General features: G+C 41.1%; 1 protein-coding gene across 5 annotated transcripts in view; it reads right to left on the bottom strand.

Moving 5' to 3' along the window:
* Positions 1 to 20,372, bottom strand: part of CFAP44 (cilia and flagella associated protein 44) — an 82,489-nt gene extending 62,117 nt beyond the window's left edge. For 2 of the 5 annotated variants that reach the window (XR_011558957.1, XM_070750033.1), the window contains exons 1-8: positions 20,266 to 20,372; positions 18,984 to 19,055; positions 15,666 to 15,749; positions 12,678 to 12,852; positions 8,002 to 8,164; positions 3,530 to 3,632; positions 2,011 to 2,227; positions 58 to 172 (exon numbers count right to left, since the gene is read on the bottom strand). Coding sequence is in view for 3 of the 5 variants with exons in the window: in XM_070750033.1 (XP_070606134.1) it covers positions 58 to 172; positions 2,011 to 2,227; positions 3,530 to 3,632; positions 8,002 to 8,164; positions 12,678 to 12,852; positions 15,666 to 15,749; positions 18,984 to 19,055; positions 20,266 to 20,305 (969 nt within the window). In the remaining 2 variants the exon portion in view is untranslated. The remainder of the gene's footprint in view (positions 1 to 57; positions 173 to 2,010; positions 2,228 to 3,529; positions 3,633 to 8,001; positions 8,165 to 12,677; positions 12,853 to 15,665; positions 15,750 to 18,983; positions 19,056 to 20,265) is intronic. The other 3 variants (XM_070750030.1, XM_070750031.1, XR_011558956.1) reach the window with 2 other exon arrangements.
* Positions 20,373 to 20,709: the final 337 nt, after the last annotated feature.

The raw sequence follows: 20,709 nt of genomic DNA, 5'->3' as shown, positions 1-20,709 counted from the left end.
TCTGGATTCTAAGGGTTTCATCAGGTGGAAAAGTTTAAGGAAGGAAATGTTTCTTACCTTACCATCTGGCAGTTCCACATATCCTTCAATATCTGTCAAGGATGTCTTTCCAAACCTACCCAATGCCCCTTGTAATTTCAACCCAGTAAAAGTGAGAGCCATTCTCCAAAACCTGGATAAATAACCATGAAAATTAAGGTTTTTTTCAGTAGAATTATGTCAGCCTTTTTGTAGGCACCAAAATAATTGTAAAGATAGATCATTGTTTACAAAACAACCCTAATTCCTCTACATACTTCTATACAGTTGTGAGGAATGATAAAAAATAATTTTTAGTCAACCACTGTACTATTTCAACCAAATCAATAAATGCACTTACAGCTAAATATTATTTCCTCAAAATCTGATTTGGGAAAACAATCCAAAGTTTTAAATACAACTAGAGTAGCTTTGTTTTTCCATATTATTGTTAAAGATAGTATTCCTAGGATCAGACTAAAAAAAGTTTTAATTAAATATTTAATTATATTTAAACAAACAAGTGGGGTAAAAAAGCTTAAGAACACAAAAGTCTAGAATGGACTTTCACCAACTGTAAGCAAAAAAATTATATGAATCAAATCCATTGCATATGTTTGTCATCAATCAATGGGAATTAGGAGCATTTTCATTTATATCTTATATGTTAGTACTGTTATGCTAAGAACTAAGAGTAAAAATCACTGTCTATCCCAGTTATTGCACATTATACAGTGGTACCTCAAGATACGAACCCCTCGTCTTACGAACAACTCGAGATACGAACCCAGGGTTCAGAAAAAATTTGCCTCTTCTTACGAACTTTTTTCGTGTTACGAACGCCAAACCCGAACTTCCGGGTTCGGCGTTCGGAAGGCTGCTGGGAAGCCCCCCGGCTGTTTTAAAAGGTGACAGCTGGGCGGCGGAGCTTCCCAGCAGCCTCCGAACGTCAAACCCGGAAGTTCGGGTTTGGCGTTCGTAACACGAAAAAAGTTCGTAAGAAAAGGCAAATTTTTTCTGAACCGTTCGGAGGCTGCTGGGAAGCCGCGCAGCTGTTTTAAAAGGTGACAGCCAGGCTGGGGGGCTTCCCAGCAGCCTCCGAACGCCGAACGCGGAAGTTCGGGTTTGGCGTTCGGCTTCGGGAGATGGCTGGGAAGCCGCGCGGCTGTTTTAAAAGGTCACAGCCGGGCTGGGGGGCTTCCCAGCAACCTCCTGAACCCCAAACTTTTGCCGAACTTCTGGGTTCGGGGTTCATCTTTCTGCGATTCAAAATGTCTTTTATGTATACAATTCCCATATCCACACAATGATTTTCTGTGATATATACCAAATAAACAAACCTATTTCTCTTTTGAAAAAAATCAGGAAAAAGCCCACTGTATTCTATGCACAAAAGATCATTTAATCCAATGCTGACACTGCCCTTGAGTATCTGCACAAAACCAAATGGGTTTTCAGTTATCTTATAAACTGATTAATTTACACAGTTAATTAGCTAGGCTCCTGCTACAAAGCAATAATTGTGCAGTTTTCTTGGTTGGGTGGACTAAGGCTTCCAGTTAGCAAGCATTCCTGCTTTGTGTTACTTCTGGGTTTTCCACTTCATATTGCATTTTCACTTCTTTGGGTTTTCCACTTCATATTGCATTTTCACTTTCATATTGCATTTCCCCCTTGTCAATGAATAGGAGACAAGTTCTTCCAGTTCCTGGCTTTATTCCCACCCCCATCCCCCACAAAAGAACTAACACTATAAAAGAAAAAGCAAGGACTAGAGTGGGATTCTGTTTTGGCTTTTGCTGATTGGCTTGGTGAAAGAATACTGTACTAGATTCTGCTAGAAATAGATGTTGGGGGGTAGTAACAGTATATGAAGTATTAGTATCATTGGGGGAGAGGGACAAAACCTACAGCTGCTGAATCAGATTCATATCATTTCCTCTATGGATGCCCATTTGGTCATCAGTTTTAAAAATTGGGTAGTTGGCTTACTTGATGTGGCCTGAACCAGATGTAGTAAGCTGTTCTTCGTTGTCAGGAGAAAAAGTGACTTTATAAACATCTTGTGAAAATGCTTTTGATCTTAATATAATCTTTTCCTGTTTCCAGTCCCAGACTGTCAATGTAAAGTCAGGGCTACTCCCTACAGTGGCTATCAGGGTGCCAGAACGGTTAAAGTCAGCAAATGCATATGCCTGTTCTGTTCCACCTAGAAATAAAGCAAAGTACATCAGTTTCTCACCATAGAATATGTGACCAAGAGAATATCCCCATTTACCAGTCCTATCAGCTATTAGGTTTTATAAATGGCACATACAATCTTGAAATAAGAATTTTGAAAATACAAATAAGCCAAAATGAGAAATAATCACTTGATTTTAAAGCTTGTATGTGAGTATGGGGTGTGCATGAGTGAGTGGTGTGAATTAAAAGTACCTTTTTTTAATAGGAATGTGAAAACGATCTGATGAGATAATGCTAATGGGAAAAATATTCTTGATTCTGCTCCTTGATATAAAATAAATATATCGTAGCTTGAAGGCTTGGCATGTCCTAGTTTCTACACTTTGTTCTCAGAATTAGCACTCAAAGAATTTTAATTTTAAATGAAAATGATTTTAAATGAATTCTATTTTAAATGAAAAGTTATGAGAAAAACCTTCAATTAACTGTTGGCTTGTTTGGAGTTCTTGTCAACTAGTTATGGTTTCCCCCAAATAATATTGTTAATTCCAATCCTCTTTTCCCCTTCCCCCACTCCCATCTTTCCAATCATTTTTTTCCAGAAATGAAGAATACCCAGTCTACTGAAATTCGGGTGTCGTGAGGGGTACCCCATTAGGATTTACTTTTTGAGCTTTCCCTGTAGGACTAGGAAACTTTGATTCGTGCCCAGAGGTGTTGCCATTTTTATTACAAAAAGTTCAGCACTTTGAAAATGAGTTCATTACTAATACATAAAACTGAATATAACTTATGGGACATGATATATTTTATGTTCAGTTCTATATAGTAATATAATTGTAAAATACATTGATTTAAACAAATAAAAATAAATATAATAACTTCTAGAAGATGCTACAAAACTTGATGTGTCAGCTGCAAAAAGTCAGATATATCCTTTGCATATTTTAAATTTTAAATTTAAAAACCCTGAAATGAAGTAAAATACACACATTGTCTCTTTTCTGTTTTTGGTTAAATAACAAATCAAATAACAAAAAATATACTTTGAAAGCAGGAGACACGCTTTTAAATTATTACTATTCTTTCAATATTTACTTTTTTATCCAATCTCCTTTTTTTTTTTTGAAGAAAGAAAGAACAAGAGTTGTGGCAAATGAATTGTAAATTGAAATTATACAGTACTCATCTTTAAACAAAAGTTGGCTGCTCTTTGCAAAAGAGCATATATTTATACAACAAATTAAAATATAATATTGTTTTGAGTACTAAAACAGTTTATTCTTCTATTATTTCAAACTGTGGAAGTTGTTATATTTTAACCTACCTCGTAATATCCTGTATGGTTTTAGAGAAGGATATTCATAAATAACCATGTTGGGCTTCGAACCTTTTTCTCCTACTGCAAAATGAGTTTTGTCTGGGTGTACCTAATTGAAGATATTTTTCATTTAATCATAATCTTCTTGCAATCTGAAAGGGTCCCATATTTAGCTCACAGAAAACAACAAAATTAGCAAAATCAAACTGTTACTTTATTCTTTCAGCAACCAATATACATCCATTATTATTATTATTATTATTATTATTATTATTATTATTATTATACAAAACATACAACAACACTAATTCATTTTTTAAAAAGAAAAAGAAAAAAAGAAAAAACAAAGAATAACGAAAAACAAACAAACAGTATTTGGACAGATTTGCAGCATATTCTATAGGAAAAACGGTTCCAACTATGGTAACATTCTATTATAGCTCTGTTAAGTTATTTGCATATGCCAGTTTTGGAAAAAAATACACATCTTAAATTGTAAAAAAACATTCTGTAACTTTATATTAACAATAAATTCTAATATCAGGCAGTAGTTTTGTCAATTAAATATTATTCTGATTGTATATTAATCACGTTTTTTTCTTTTTCTCTAACCCCCAATAGAATCTCTCCCAACACTTGTAAAAGTCAGATTCTTCCCATTTTTCACTCTCCTCAGGCTTCAGAGCCTTTCTAGGAACCTGCGGACGGCGACAACGGTCTTCCCCACACCACGGAGGCTAGAAATGGCCTGCTTTCCAACTTCCGGAGGTTGGCAAAAAGGCCATTTCCAGCCTCCTCAGGTCTTGGGGGAGTGGGGGGGTGAGGAAGGCCATTTTTGCCCTGCCCAGGTTCCCAAAAAGGCTCTGGAGCTTGGGGAGACCAAAAAACAGGCCTTCCCCGCCCCTTCTAGAGGCTGGAAACAGCCTGTTTCCCGATTCCCATTGGGCCCAGTAGGCCCAAAAATCAGCTGGCTGGCATGCCACATGCACGCCAGACCTGAGCTCACATGCCCACCTATATGGCTCTGAGTGCCACTTGTGGCACATATGCCATAGGTTTGCCATCATTGGTATGTAACACACACACACACACACATGTGTGTGTGTGTATGTATAAATAAATGCACAAACATACAAATGGAAGACATTTTCAAAAACTCACGATGTTTCTAATTTTGAATCCTATGCAAAATACTCCTAGAAATTATATTCATGATGACTGCTTATCTACGTGGAGTAAAATTTAAGCTCCAATCAAGCAATATCCAAATAAAAATAATTATACATCTTATTCATATTTAATGTAATCATTTGAGAAATAAGTACCAAATCTTATTATTAAAAATCCTAAAATCAGTTTTCTAAATACTTGTTATTAATAAATATGCAAATTGTAAAGAATTAATGAAATACACTGTAGGAAATTCCCATTATATATTTAAAAATATTTTTTACTACATGGAAATTAACACCTGGACAACACAATTGTGTTCTTTATATCCTTTATACTCCTAGAAATTTCCACAACAGAAAAATAAATAATCAATGGAGTTGAGATATGACTTTTGAATGAGATGTTTACAGATGTAAACTACATATGGAAGATTATTTTAAATACAGTATGACAGTTCCTTATTGAAACCATTGAGTAAAACTCTGCCTGTGTATGTATGTATGTATGTATGTATGTATGTATGTATGTATGTATGTATGTATGTATGTTTGTGTGTGTGTGTGTGTGTGTGTGTGTGTATATATATATATATATATATTACAGTATTCCCTCTAATTTTTTTTGGGGGGGAGGCTGAAAAGTATAGTGTCTGAGCGGCAGTCCCTTCGGGACTGGGCGGCACAGAAATAATAAACAAACAAACAAACAAACAAACAAACAAACAAACAAATAAAAAACCCACCCTGTTTTGCCTCAGAGAATTTCAAGATAAAATACTGTACTGTGTGTCTATAACAGTGAGCTCATAATAGGGCAACTCTATCAATATCAAAATGCCACTTAAATAGTTGAGCTAGTTTCAAACTAGATTTTGATTTTCTTTCTCTCTTCCTTACTCCCATTATTTTTCTTTCTCTTTTTCTTCCTCTCTTTTTTCTATCTGTTTCTCCCTCTTCCTCTCTCTCTCCTTCCCTCTCACTCTTTCCCTCTCGGCTTCTGGGCAGATTTGGAAAACTCTGAGTTGATGATGATTTTTAAGTGAGCGATTGCTCACTGCTCAGCTTAGAGGGAACTATGTGTGTATGTATATATATATATGATGGTCTTGGTATATTCGGGTTTCTTCCCGTGTAGGATTTGGAAATTTCTGGCGACGTTTCGATGAGGTCCCACTCATCATCTTCAGGCTGGTGTTTCTCTCCTTGATCTCAAGTGAGCACTGATCTCAAGTGCTCACTTGAGATCAAGGAGAGAAACACCAGCCTGAAGATGATGAGTGGGACCTCATCGAAACGTCGCCAGAAATTTCCAAATCCTACACGGGAAGAAACCCGAATATACCAAGACCATCATACCTGTACCCGTGAAAATCTACGAAAACATATATATATATATATATATATATATATATATATATATATATATATGTATGTATGTATGTATGTATGTATGTGTGTATATATATATATACATATATATATGTGAATGATGAGGCAGCAGCCATCTCGATCACCGGAACATAAAAACTTTAATAAAACAACTTAGCTTTCGTTAGCGTGCTGCTAACTTCGTCAGAGTTTTAAAATGCCGTGGGAGACAAACACATTTATAAAGCATTACTCAGTCTGCTCATAGCCCGCGTCACTGGGCCACACCCTTCCCTCCCCTCTGCAGCAAGCCTAATTGTAGGCTTAATCATGCTGGTTAAAGGGGGAACTACCGCTTTTACTCGTGTCTGTTGCTTATTTCCCTCCCCAAGGGAGGAGGTGGAGTTACGAGGCAATGCTTTAGAGGTATTTGATATTACTTCCTTCCACCCATTACCGTTGTTACTTTCTATGGTGGTACATGTCTGCTCTTGCAATTTTTTTGCCCATGCCCTCGTCCTAGGTCTGCACTGTTCTAATCCCCCCTTGTCCCCTGCGTTAAACCTGCATTGTGCCCCTCCCCCTCTACCTCCGTGTTGCTCCAGTATGTTCCCTTGTTTCCCACTAGGGGTTGCTCCACCCTCATTTAGCTGGTTTCTATGCCTGACCTGGAGAATTCTGTTAGGGGCTTTATCCAATCCTAATGACCTATCTCCTTTAAGTCGTTGTTGGTGCCTTAAAGCCTGGTATGCTGATGGCATATCAATATGTCTATTTAAAGAATTTTCGTTGGAGAACCAGGCTTCTTTTAGGAGGCGACCTCCCTTGGTTTCATCTCGCGCCAGAATCTCAGTTCCCTGGAAATCAAAGCCATGCTCCTGCTCCTCCATGTGTGTCCAAATCTGGGAGCGTTGTTCCTGACGTCGGACCGCCAATTTGTGTTCGTGTATACGAGTTCTCAATCTTTTAGCCGTTTCACCCACATAGTGGTGCGCACAATTATTGCAGTTTATACGGTAAATTACTGAGGAGGACTCCTCCTTCACTAAGGTTTCCTTCGGGCGCATTACTGATTTTCTCAAAGTTTGATCCGGCCTGTGCGCTACTTTGACCCCATGGGGTGCCAGTATGCGTGCGGCTGTTTCGGATACCCCTTGTATGTACGGGAGTACCCTCCACGCTGATGTTTCATTTGCGCTTTCAGTAGGTTGTCGGGGTCTGGGTGTGGTGCACCGTTGAATAAAAGCTCTCGAGTAGCCATGACGTATAAAAGTTTGGTAAAGATACGCTCGTTCTTTTTGTTTGGCTGCCCGTGTGCTACAGTGAGTATTGATTCTGTTAAATAATGTCCGTATACAGCTGACTTTATGTGCGTTGGGGTGATTGCTTTCGTTGTGTAACATGCGGTCCGTGCTGGTGGTCTTCCGGTATACCTCCGTGTCGATGCTTCCATCTGGGTTCCGGTTGATCTGTACATCCAGAAAGGCCAGTTTACCATTGGCCTCCTCCTCCATCGTGAACTGAATATCCGGATATATGGAGTTGAGAATTCCCATGAACCTAATTTTATCACGTTGTTTAATGATGGTAAACGTGTCATCGACATAGCGTGTCCAGAACTTGGGTTTGTATATTTCCATGGCTTCTCTTTCCAATTGCTGGAGAACTGCTTCTGCAATCACGCCCGAAATTGGGGATCCCATCGGTGTGCCCTTTACTTGTTCGTATATATATATATACACACACACACACACACACACACATACATACATACACACACACATACTGCTGAAACACTACTATATGCTTTTCCTTTTTTCTATTTGTTCTCTTAAACAAAAGCAAAAAATATAAAGGGGAGCAAATGACATTAAAAAGTCTGCATATTTTTCTGCCAAAAAGAATTAAAATGAAAATTCTTCAAGATATATGTCATACCGTTATTACACCAATCCCTCCACCACCTGTGCTTCGAAGGTATCTCTGGTAGCTCGATTTCATATCCAGGAGAACTAACTGACTGCCAGCTACGTAGAGGAGAATCTGACTATCCAGGATCTGGAGGTTTGCTCGTCTAGTGCAGTCATATCCAAAAGAATGCCTGAGGAATGCAAGCTAAGGAAATAAATGATGATGGGACCTAGCTTTATTGCATTTGAATAATAAATGTACTGTACCATTAATGAAAAACAGTAATATAGTATACATAATGAAAAAAGCATGTTTAATGGACTAGATTAGGACAAGGAAATACCAAGATGTAGCTCATTGTAATCTGGAAAAATCATTTGGTGAATTTCAGTTAGTCACTCATTTTAGTGCAGCCTGCAATATAGGGTTGTTGTAGATGAGAAAAGTGGAGTAAAAAATTCCTATATCCTAGAGCAGTGATTTTCAACCTTTGAGCCACGGCACATTTTTTACATTTACAAAATCCTGGGGCACACCACCAACCAAAATGACACAAAATGACACTCTAATTGTGATGCACTGTGATGCATTGTATATCACCCTCTGCGGGGGCCTCTTATAAAAAGAAAAAGGTCAAATATCTATATACACCATCAGGATAGACATAACCTCCAGTCCTGCCCAGGATTAGAAATCGGGACCATGGGGAGGAGTAGCAGCTTCAACTACTCACCGTAATGGCAAGTGCACGGCTGCCAGAGCGGGGATCTTCCTGGGTGTGGATGAGAGGTGGCCTGCTATTGGTTCATCGATAGTGGTCGGGATGAATCCTAGAAGGTGATTGGTCAGTGAGCTTCCCTGTGCCTCCACTCTTCCTGTCGCTGATAGCTGGAGGAATTCTGAGGGGAATGTTTGTGTTCGGATGGAGGCAGCTGGCGGCGGGCCGGATAAATGGCCTCCATGGGCGGTATCCGGCACACGGGCCATAGTTTGGGGACCCATGTTTAATTTCCCCACGGCACACCTGACCATGTCTCATGGCACACTAGTGTGCTGAGGCACACTGGTTGAAAAACACTGTCCTAGAGGCATAGTATTTGAGTGGACCTTGAGAATAGGATAGGATAGGATAGGATAGAACAGAACAGAATTCTTTATTGGATAAATGGCCTCCATGGGCGGTATCCGGCACACGGGCCATAGTTTGGGGACCCATGTTTAATTTCCCCACGGCACACCTGACCATGTCTCATGGCACACTAGTGTGCTGCGGCACACTGGTTGAAAAACACTGTCCTAGAGGCATAGTATTTGAGTGGACCTTGAGAATAGGATAGGATAGGATAGAACAGAACAGAATTCTTTATTGGTCAAGTGTTATTGTCTTTGGAGCATATGCTCTCAGTGTACATAAAAGAAAAGATATGTTTGTCAAGAATCATAAGGTACAACAGTTAATAATCGTCATAGGGTTCAAATAAGCAATCAGGAAACAATCAATATTAATATAAATCATAAGGATACAAGCAAAAAATTACAGTCATACAGTCATAAGTGGGAAGAGATAGGTGATAGGAACCATGAGAAAAACTAAGGGTAATAGCAATGCAGCCTTAGTGAATAGTTTGACAGTGGTGAAGGAATTATTTGTTTAGCAGAGTGTTGGCGTTCGGAAAAAAACTGTTCCTGTGTCTAGTTGTCTTGATGTATAGTGCTGTATAGTGACGTTTTGAGGGTAGGAGTTGAAACAATTTATGTCCAGGGTGCGAGGTTCCATAAATATTTTCAGGGCCCTCTTTTTGACTTGTGCAATATACAGGTCGCTACTGGAAAGCAGGTTGGCAATAATTGTTTTTCTGCAGTTCTGATTATCTTCTGAAGTCTATGTCTAATCCAGTGACTCACTGCAGGAATCCAAAATAAATCATCTTCAAAAAAATGACTTAAGTCTCCACCTTTCGATACCATCGATACCATCTTTCGATACCATCGACCATGGTATCCTTCTGCGCCGGCTGGAGGGGTTGGGAGTGGGAGGCACTGTTCTTCAGTGGTTGTCCTCCTACCTCTCCGGTCGGTCGCAGTTGGTGTTAGTGGGGGGTCAGAGGTCGACCCCGAGGTTTCTCCCTTGTGGGGTGCCTCAGGGGTCGGTCCTCTCCCCCCTGCTATTTAATATCTACATGAAACCGCTGGGTGAGATCATTCAAGGGCATGGGGTGAGGTATCATCAATATACCGATGATACCCAGTTGTACATCTCCACCCCATGTCCAGTCAACGAAGCAGTGGAAGTGATGTGCCAGTGCCTGGAGGCTGTTGGGGTCTGGATGGGTGTCAACAAACTCAAACTCAACCCAGACAAGACGGAGTGGCTGTGGGTTTTGCCTCCCAAGGACAATTCTATCTGTCCGTCCATTACCCTGGGGGGGGGGAATTATTGACCCCCTCAGAGAGGGTCCGCAACTTGGGCGTCCTCCTCGATCCACAGCTCACATTAGAAAAACACCTTTCAGCTGTGGCGAGGGGGGCGTTTGCCCAGGTTCGCCTGGTGCGCCAGTTGCGGCCCTATTTGGACCGGGAGTCATTGCTCACAGTCACTCATGCCCTCATCACCTCGAGGCTCGACTACTGTAACGCTCTCTACATGGGGCTACCTTTGAAAAGTGTTCGGAAACTTCAGATCGTGCAGAATGCAGCTGCGAGAGCAATTATGGGCTTCTCCAAGTATGCCCATATCACTCCAACACTCCGCAGTCTGCATTGGCTGCCAATCAGTTTCCGGTCACAATTCAAAGTGTTGGTTATGACCTATAAAGCCCTTCATGGCACCGGACCAGAATATCTTCCGGACTGCCTCCTGCCGCACGAATCCCAGCGACTGGTTAGGTCCCACAGAGTTGGCCTTCTCCGGGTCCCGTCGACTAAACAATGTCGTCTGGCAGGACCCAGGGGAAGAGCCTTCTCTGTGGGGGCCCCGACCCTCTGGAACCAGCTCCCCCCTGAGGTTAGGATTGCCCCCACCCTACCTGCCTTTCGTAAACTCCTTAAAACCCACCTTTGCCGTCAGGCATGGGGGAACTAAAACACCTCCCCCTTGCCCATGTTGTTTTGTTGATTGATTGACTGTGTGCCTGTTTTTTATATATACTGTTTTTATGAGATTATTAATTTTAAATTGTAACTAGATGGGTGGGCATTGGATTTGGTATTATGTACTGTACTGTTTTTTATTATTGTTGTGAGCCGCCCCGAGTTTGCGGAGAGGGGCGGCATATAAATCCAATAAACCTAACCTAACCTAAACCACCTAAATTTATCCAATGAAGAGGACTGCAATGCTTTTCTTGGTTTTGATTTGATTTGATTTGATTTGTATGCCACCCCTCTCCGTAGATTCGGGGTGGCTCACAACAACAATAGAAAACAGTTCATAACAAATCTAATAATTTAACGATTAAAAAAGATAACATTAAAATCTCCGTTATTAAAGCAGACATATACACAGACATACCATACTTACGGTAAATTGTATAGGCCTGGGGGAGATGTCTCAATTCCCCCATGCCTGACGGCAAATTGTTCCATCACTGAAATACTGCTAGTTTTTTGTTACATATAGTTAAAATCTTTCATTCTTATCTTTAAGTACAGTACTTTCAAACCGTAGGAAATAGGTTTTGCTGATTCTGATATCTATAGCGCATTGTGTACATATTTGAACAATAGTATAACAAGCTCCCTCAATAAAATTTTCTGAAAGCTAAATATTCCCAATTACCTCTCTTTCTCAGTAGGGTTTAGATTCTAGTCCTCCAATAACTCTTATTGCCTTTGGCTTAATCTGTTCAATTTATCTGGATACTTCTTAAAATGCTGTACTCAGAATTGTACAGTGCTGAAGCAAATGTAAGCAATTCGTTCCACTCTATGCTGCTTTGTCAGCCTTAACCTGACTTAACTCTGGGGGGTTTTTTTCAAAACAAAACCAATATCTTATTTACTAAATCTGTAACTAATTCCACCATTATATACTGAATGTACTACAGTGATCCCTCGATTATCGCGAGGGTTCCGTTCCAAGACCCCTCGCGATAATCGATTTTTCGTGATGTAGGGTTGCGGAAGTAAAAACACCACCTGCGCATGCGCGCCCTTTTTCCATGGCCGCGCATGCACAGATGGTGGAGTTTGCGTGGGCGGCGGGGAAACCCCGATCTTCGTCTGCTCGCTGCTGCTGCGGTCGCCCAGCAGCTGATCTGCTCGGCGGCAGCAGCGAGGAGCCAAAGATCGGGGTTTCCCCGCCGCCCACGCAAAGGGGAAACTCCGGCTCCTCGCTGATGCCCCCGCTCGCCCGCCCGCCTGCCCGCCGCCCGCCGCCCGCCGCCCGCCGCCCGCCAGCAAGAGGGGGAGAGATAGAGAAAGAGAGAGAAGGAAAGAAAGAGATGAGAGAGGGAGGAAGAGAGTGTGAGAGAGGAAGAAGCAAGATAGAGAAAGAGAGAGAGAAAGATGAGAAAGGAAGGAAGAGAGTGACATCATCGGGTGGGAAAAATCGCAATATAGCGTTTCGCGAAGATCGAGATCGCGAAAATCGAGGGATCACTGTATTTCCAATGCTGTTTTTAAAAGCAAATACTGTGCATTTGTTTTTTACTTTGGTTTATGATGGGAAACTCAAATCCTAAACACATGGCAAAAATGGATACATAAGAGAAAGCAGGTTCACTGGGATGCCAGAATTTGGAGTTATATATGGATTTGAGCACAGTTCTTCATAGTTATAAAAAAAATTTTCAGAGATGATCTTCTCTACTACAACTTTTTTCTTCTTCTTCACCGGTTCTGGAGGTTTTTCTGGTTCTGGTGGTGGTTCTTCTTCTTCTGTATTTCAAAAATACCATCATAAAAACAATATATATTGCTAGGAAAGAAACATTCATTTTAAAAACAATTCCAGCGGACTCCTCAAATCTGTCTGTGCTTGGTTGTTTCCTTACACATGTTTCATTACCAACTAGGTAACACCATCTAAATATTGTTACTGAGTATTTTCTGGAGAGGATCCAGAAGCCAGAACTGCTGGCTACACAACTGGATAAACACCAGACAATTAATGCCCTAATCAAGAAACTACCAAAGAGAAAATTACACCAACATCAGCAATGGCAGGTATTGTGAGTGAGCCTAGATCAACTTTGATAATGTCAGATGATGAGGATGGGGAAGAACCACTGGCCCCATGGCCTTGCCAGCTGAGGCAGAAAGTGAATGGGAGGAAGACGAAAATGGAAAGGTATTGATGCACACTATTTCTGAGTTAGAGGAGGAGAGAGATTGTGGAAGTGATGTGCCGGTTCCTGGAGGCTGTTGGGGTCTGGATGGGTGTCAACAGACTGAAACTCAACCCTGATAAGACGGAGTGGCTGTGGGTTTTGCCTCCCAAAGACAATTCCATCTGTCCGTCCATTACCCTGGGGGGGGGGAATTACTGACCCCCCCAGAGAGGGTCCGCAACTTGGGTGTCCTCCTCGATCCACAGCTCACATTAGAGAAAGATCTTTCGGCTGTGGCGAGGGGGGCGTTTGCCCAGGTTCGCCTGGTGCACCAGTTGCGACCCTATTTGGACTAGGAGTCACTGCTCACAGTTACTCATGCCCTCATCACCTCGAGGCTTGACTACTGTAATGCTCTCTACATGGGGCTACCTTTGAAAAGTGTTCAGAAACTTCAGATTGTGCAGAATGCGGCTACAAGAGCAATCATGGGCTTTCCCAAAAATGCCCATATAACACCAACACTCCGCAGTCTGCATTGGTTGCCGATCAGTTTCCGGTCACAATTCAAAATGTTGGTTATGACCTATAAACCCCTCCATGGCACCGGACCAGATTATTTCAGGGACCGCTTTCTGCTGCACGAATCCCAGCGACCAGTTAGGTCCCACAGAGTGGGCCTTCTCCGGGTCCCATCAACTAAACAATGTCATTTGGCGGGGCCCAGGAGAAGAGCCTTCTCTGTGGCGGCCCCGGCCCTCTGGAACCAACTCCCCCCGGAATTGCCCCCACCCTCCTCGCCTTTCATAAGCTCCTTAAAACCCACCTCTGCCGTCAGGCATGGGGGAACTGAGATACTCTTTCCCCCTAAGCCTTTACAATTTATGCATGGTATGTTTGTTTGTAGGTATGATTGGTTTTAAAATAAGGGTTTTTTAGTTGTTGTAGTATTGGATTTACATGCTGTTTTTATTATTGTTGTTAGCCGCCCCAAGTCTACGGAGAGGGGCGGCATAAAAATCCAATAAATAAATAAATAAATTATGGAAAACAAACCTCTGTTAGATCCTAAATATGGAAGATTCCATAGCAGTGAGCAGAAATTGTATGGGAAAGGGAAATGATTCTGTATTATGTGTAGTTTAGAGGGTTGTTTCATCACTAGAGTTATAAAGAATGGGAGTCTGGGCAAATTCTTTGTGAAGCACGACTATTCTCGTAAAACACTGTTTCGTACAGGGTGCTCCGATGCAGTCTCAGAAAACACAGCTTTTAGTTATTCAGAACTGTCAACCGAGAACAAGATGAAAGGTATTTCAATGTGTGGGGAAAGCTGTCAAGTTCTTGATATATAAGGAATCTTATCTATCTTGGACAATAACAATTTCGAGCGGTTGCCCGAGCCATTAAAGTAGAAGTGAATTTTGGAATGCAGAACTGCTGAATTTAGCTGGAAATGAGATGATATTTTGATACTTTGGATGAAAACGTTAGAATAAAAGTTGTTACATATGAAGATGAATATTGCAATCTGTGTGATTAAGGGACAGAATAGCATGGGAAATTACTGTAATACCAGAATATCTCCAAGACTGCCTTCTGCTGCACGAATCCCAGCGACCGATTAGGTCCCACAGAGTGGGCCTTCTCCAGGTCCTGTCAACTAAACAATGTCGGTTGGCGGGCCCCAGGGAAAGAGCCTTCTCTGTGGTGGCTCCGAACCTCTGGAACCAGCTCCCCCCAGAGATTAGAACTGCCTCTACCCTCCTTGCCTTTCGTAAACTCCTCAAAACCCACCTTTGTCGTCAGGCATGGGGGAATTGAAATATCTCCCCCGGGCCTATACAATTTATGTATGGTATGTTTGTATGTATGTATGCTTAATAATGGGGTTTTTAAAATATTTTAAATTGTAAATTATTAGATTTGTTATGAACTGTTTTATTGTGTTGTGAGCCGCCCCGAGTCTATGGAGAGGGGCGGCATACAAATCTAATAAATAATAATAATAATAAATAATAAACAAGGAGCAAACCCCATACTCAGTAGCACTGATGTCATCTTAGCTGGGCAATGAAAAGTCTGCAAACAAACCAAGCTCAGACAGCACCAAGGACTCCACTGTTCAACTCTGAGTTATATACATATATTCTCTTCTATTGGATCAAATCTAATCTCAGGTGCCTGGAGAAGAGGTCATGGAATAAAGGGAAACTCTGACTTTGCAGTCTCAACCATAATGGATTTGAATTTCATTGAAATATCAGTCTGGGCAACAAGGAACAATGTCTAATGTTCATAAGATTTCAAAAGAAAGAAAGAAATGATAAAAGGAGATCACATAATATTAAGAATTAATTGATAAGCAGATAGCAGTATAAAATACACTTTTCAAGTTTACAGATTTCTATCAACACAAACCTTCACTTCCTGCGCTTCCCAAATCCTCATATTCATCTTCAGCTAGTTTTTCTACTTCTTCTCCTTCTGGAGATGTTTTAGTTCCTGCAAATAAGAAAATTACTTTATGCATATGTACAGCGTATATTAACATACCCAAGCCCACCTGAATTCACACAAAGATTTTTCACTCCTCTTTAGGGGGGTTCTAAAGTGCCTTATACTGGAAAACATTAATTAATGAAAAATATTAAAATAATGTTCACATGCAGAGAAGCATAAGTGACAAATATTTTTAAAAACATAGAAAAGGCTCAGGGTACTTAAAATCATGCAATGATTCATCAGTAAGTACAGGTTTGCTTTCTTTAGAAAAACTAGTCCAATGTGCCATCACAGAAAAAGTTCTGAAGTGATATAAGTTCCCTTGGCAGTGGGTCATAGAAATAGCCATGTTAAAATGTTTTCTCGGAAAAAAAAATACAGTACAGTGGTACCTCAAGATACGAACCCCTCGTCTTACAAACAACTCAAGATACGAACCTGGGGTTCAGAAAAAATTTGCCTCTTTTTACGAACTTTTTTCGTGTTACGAATGCCAAACCCGAACTTCCGGGTTCGGCGTTCGGGAGGCTGCTGGGAAGCCCCCCAGCCCGGCTGTGACCTTTTAAAACAGCCAGGCGGCTTCCCAGCAGCTTCCCGAAGCCGAACGCCAAACCCAAACTTCCGCATTCGGCATTCGGAGGCTGCTGGGAAGCCGCCCGGCTGTTTTAAAAGGTCACAGCCAGGTTGGGGGGCTTCCCAGCAACCTCCCGAACCCCGAACCCAGAAGTTCGGCAAAAGTTCGGGGTTCGGGAGGCTGCTGGGAAGCCCCCCAGCCCGGCTGTCACCTTTTAAAACAGCCGGGCGGCTTCCCAGCAGCCTCCCGAAGCCGAACGCCAAACCCGAACTTCCGCGTTCGGCGTTCGGAGGCTGCTGGGAAGCCCCGCCGCCCGGCTGTCACCTTTTAAAACAGCCTGGGGGCTTCTCGGCAGCCTCCCGAACGCCGAACCCGGAAGTTCGGGTTTGGCGTTCGGGAGGTCACTGAGAAGCCCCCAGGCTGTTTTAAAAGGTGACAGCTGGGCGGCAGCGTTTTTTTTTGCAGGGCTTTTTTTTGGTTGCACGGATTAATTGACTTTACATTGTTTCCTATGGGAAACAATGTTTCGTCTTACAAACCTTTCGTCTTACGAACCTCACCCTGGAACCAATTAGGTTCGTAAGACGAGGTATGACTGTATATGTCTTATGGACCTAGTCAATGCATATTTGAGAGCAAGACAGATATAAAAAACAAAGCACAACCTGCCACTAGTAAAGGTTATCTAGGATATATACTGAGTTGAAAAATAAAAATCTGCCTTAATTAGGCTAAAAATGATTTGTGCCTAAGCTTTTCCATCCAAAGAAAATCTGTAGCAATTGGTACTACATTCCAAATATAGACTGACTAAAGCAGTGGTTTCCAATCCTTTTTTTGGCCATGCCCCACCTAAGCATCTCTAAAATTTTGAGGCCTCCCCACCCCCATCCATAATAAGAGTAATAATTCTTATTATTCAAAAAGTGAACTACTCACACGCAGGAAGCCTAAAAAGCCAGTAACTAGGTTTAAACAAGGTTCCAATTGTCCCCCCACCCACAATAAAAATGAAATTGTCCCCCTAAAAAGCCAGTAACTAGGTTTAAACAAGGTTCCAATTGTCCCCCCACCCCCAATAAAAATGAAATTGTCCCCCTGTAAACATTGTTACAACTATGTTTTTATAAACTGATCAATAATTTGAGAAGCTGGTAGCCTTCAATCTTCTCAAACCTATCACAAAACATATTGACAAGAACTATAGATAATTCTTGATTTATGACAGCAATCGGGACTAGAATTTCCATTGCTAAGCACCGTGGTTGCAAAGTATGACATATTGGTAAGTGATGGCAATTACTGAATTACTGTTAACTAAATGAATCCCTCTGTTGGCATCGCTGGATGAGGCAACTTCCTGCTGGCTTCCCATGTCCATGTCTGTGAGGAAGCCGGCAGGAAGTTGTTAAATCTCAGGCACAGGGGTAAAATGCTCCTGGTCCCATCGTGCTTGAAAGTCGTTGGAAAGCTGGTCGCAACAGGAGCGCAAAGCTCTGCCAACTGCCCATTTGGATTATTTTGCCCTCTGTACATCCAGAGAACACTTTGCGCATGCACAGTGGGTAAAATAAGCCAAATGGCGGCATCCGGGCAGGTGAACAGAACTTTGCACTTCCTTCACGACTGGCTCTCTGACGACTGACAGAGACGAGCAAACTGGGAGCATTTCACCCCTGCTCAGTCAGCTTGTAATCAGGCTACCAGACAGGTAAGCAGCTGCTATTTTGTGGGGGAGGGTGCAAGGGGATGCATGTGGATGCAAGAGAATCACAGCAAGGCTTGAGAAGGATGCACAAAGGGGAGGGTTTGTGTGAAGGTGGAAGGAGGAAGGGTAAAGATATGCAGGAAGTCTAGGTGTCAACGAGATTGCATGGTGGTGCAAGGATGTGCATGAGGGTATGAAGATGGGAGTGCATAAGGTGTACGAAGGTGTGAAAGGAGACAGAGTTCAACGGGGTGTGCAAGAGTGCAAAGGAGGCACAGTGAGGCTCATGGAGATGCACAAATGTAAATGGGCTAGGAAAAGGTTTGCAGGTAATGGAGACTTACCAAGCAACTTGTGACCTTCCCTGCCAGTTTCCCCATTGACTTTCTAGAGGGACTGAAAGGTTGCAGATGGCAGTTAGTTAGTTAGTTAGTTAGTTAGTTAGTTAGTTAGTTAGTTAGTTAGTTATCTTATATGCCACCCCTCTGATTGTGAGTTGCTGCAACTAGTTGTAAGTGCAAGCTGGCTGCCAAACATCCAAATCAAGATCATGTGACTTGAGGAGGCTAGGACAGCCAGATCTCCAAGGATCAATAATAATCAACATTCATTCAGTGCCATTGGACTTTGAATGGTCACTGAGTGAATGGTCTTACGCCAAGGACTAACTATGGAGCAAAACAGTTTACTGATTCATTTCTGAGTTAGTACATGCATTAATTCCATCACCTACATCAACAGAACAAAAATGATAGCAATATGTAGTTTAGCTTTTTGAATTTTCTTAAGACTAAATAGACCTACAAGAGAAATATTTAAACTAGCAGCTCTGTATTATCATCTATTTACAAATGATTCCTAAAGAATTGCATATTTCTATTTGCGGTATATCTTTATTTTAGTAGACATGTCAGTTGAAATGACCCTGTAATAAATGGTTAGCAATACACACCAGGTGATGCTTCTTTGATCTCTTCCTGCTGTTCTGCTACTGGTGGTGCCTCTTCTGATTTTTCACTTTTATCTGTAATATCACAAATATTTAAATATGCATTTAATAGGGCACATTTTATTCATCAAATCCACAAATTCAACATTTAACTGTCCAATTTGCTAGATGGTATATAGAACATAATATATATATTTACTCTATACATTATTAGTTATATTAATGGAACTTTTAAAAATCAATTTTCAATCAAGTTGAAGGATTTCATGGAGCATTTCTGACAAAAACATTAGCGTAGTTAAAACTTTTACTCATATTACATATTTAGAAAAATATATAATCATCCTTACTTTCAAATAAACATTTGCATTAACAATTTATGTATTACTGTATTTTAAAATCACAATTTGATTCTAGTGCGTAACATGATTCTAGTGCATAACATGAATTTATACATATTCATCACTTTACTGATTGTTAAAAATTCATAGCTTGCTACTTGAAATTTCATGAAAACCACAAGTACATTTTGAGACTGAAGTTCTATAGAATTAAAGAAATTGTTAAATCGACTTAGTATTTCTTGCACAAACATTTGAAGACATGGGAAATTATTGGGGAAAACATTATGGTTTTTAAATAGTTTCCATGAAGAACTCTTTATAAGCTTTATAAACTCTTTAGCAGCCCTCCTTCCATTTGGGTTTCAAAACTGGTCATGATACCAAGTGGCATTGATCCCATTAGTACAGTACTTCTCAATTATTTTCTGTTATGCCTCACCCCTCCCAGGAAGAAATAAATATTTTGCACCCCACCCCATACTCTCTGCCGGGACAATTGCAATATTTAGCACGTTTTCGCTGAAAAAACTCAAGCAGCCTATCAGCATGATTGGAATGTAATGTGTTTAAGTGATGCCTTAATTTATTGCTTGGTACACCTCTGGACAGTAACCACACTTCCTAGGAAATGCCACTCATTTATCTGCTAAAAAAATAAAGCGAAAGTACCAAATGTTGCATTTAGCAAAAGTCAAAAAGCAACATCAAGAAACGTTAAGTTAAAGCTATGCTGCGTTTTTACACCAAATCTGATTTCTGGATTCTGCGTCCAGAAATCTGAACCTATTATTTCAATAAATGCGTTTGCCTCTTTCACTCTGCTTTACTAATAAGCAGCTCTTTGCTATGAGAAAGAGACAGTTTCGGGGGTGGGGTATTTCCAGATCAAGGGAAGTCAATTCCAAGTTTAACGCCTTGCATGGAGAAACCGGGAAAGTTACCTTTTGCATCGGCGCCCTCCTGTTCCCCACTCGGCTCCATTGTAGGTTGACACTGGTTGCTGAGCAACCAAAGATGGGCACCCGAAGATATCTGGGAAATGGAGTTTCAAAATTGCGCGTGCTTAAGGCGCCTGCGTGGAGTAATAGGATCCTAGTGGCGGTTTTACTGGATATTTTCTCTTAGCGATTCGGTACTTGTAAACTTTGCTCCTGTATTAACTGAAGGTAGGAAGTCATTTCGTACAGGAAGGAGACGGAAGAAGCATAAGCCGGTTTAGAATTTTAATTTGGGACAACCATGACATGGATGGCTGAAAGTCTCCAAAGACAATTGTGGTAATAAATTGAAGATTGAGGAAAGCATATGATTTGTGGGTCGAGATCCTTCTTGCTTACTTTCTACTTTTGCTGGACTGCAACTCCCATAATCCCCGGCCTCTTACT

Source organism: Erythrolamprus reginae, chromosome 4 (genome assembly GCF_031021105.1).
Source record: "Erythrolamprus reginae isolate rEryReg1 chromosome 4, rEryReg1.hap1, whole genome shotgun sequence".
NCBI lineage: Eukaryota > Metazoa > Chordata > Lepidosauria > Squamata > Dipsadidae > Erythrolamprus > Erythrolamprus reginae.
Note: the sequence above shows the minus strand (reverse complement) of the source record. Positions and strands in the feature narration are given on the sequence as shown.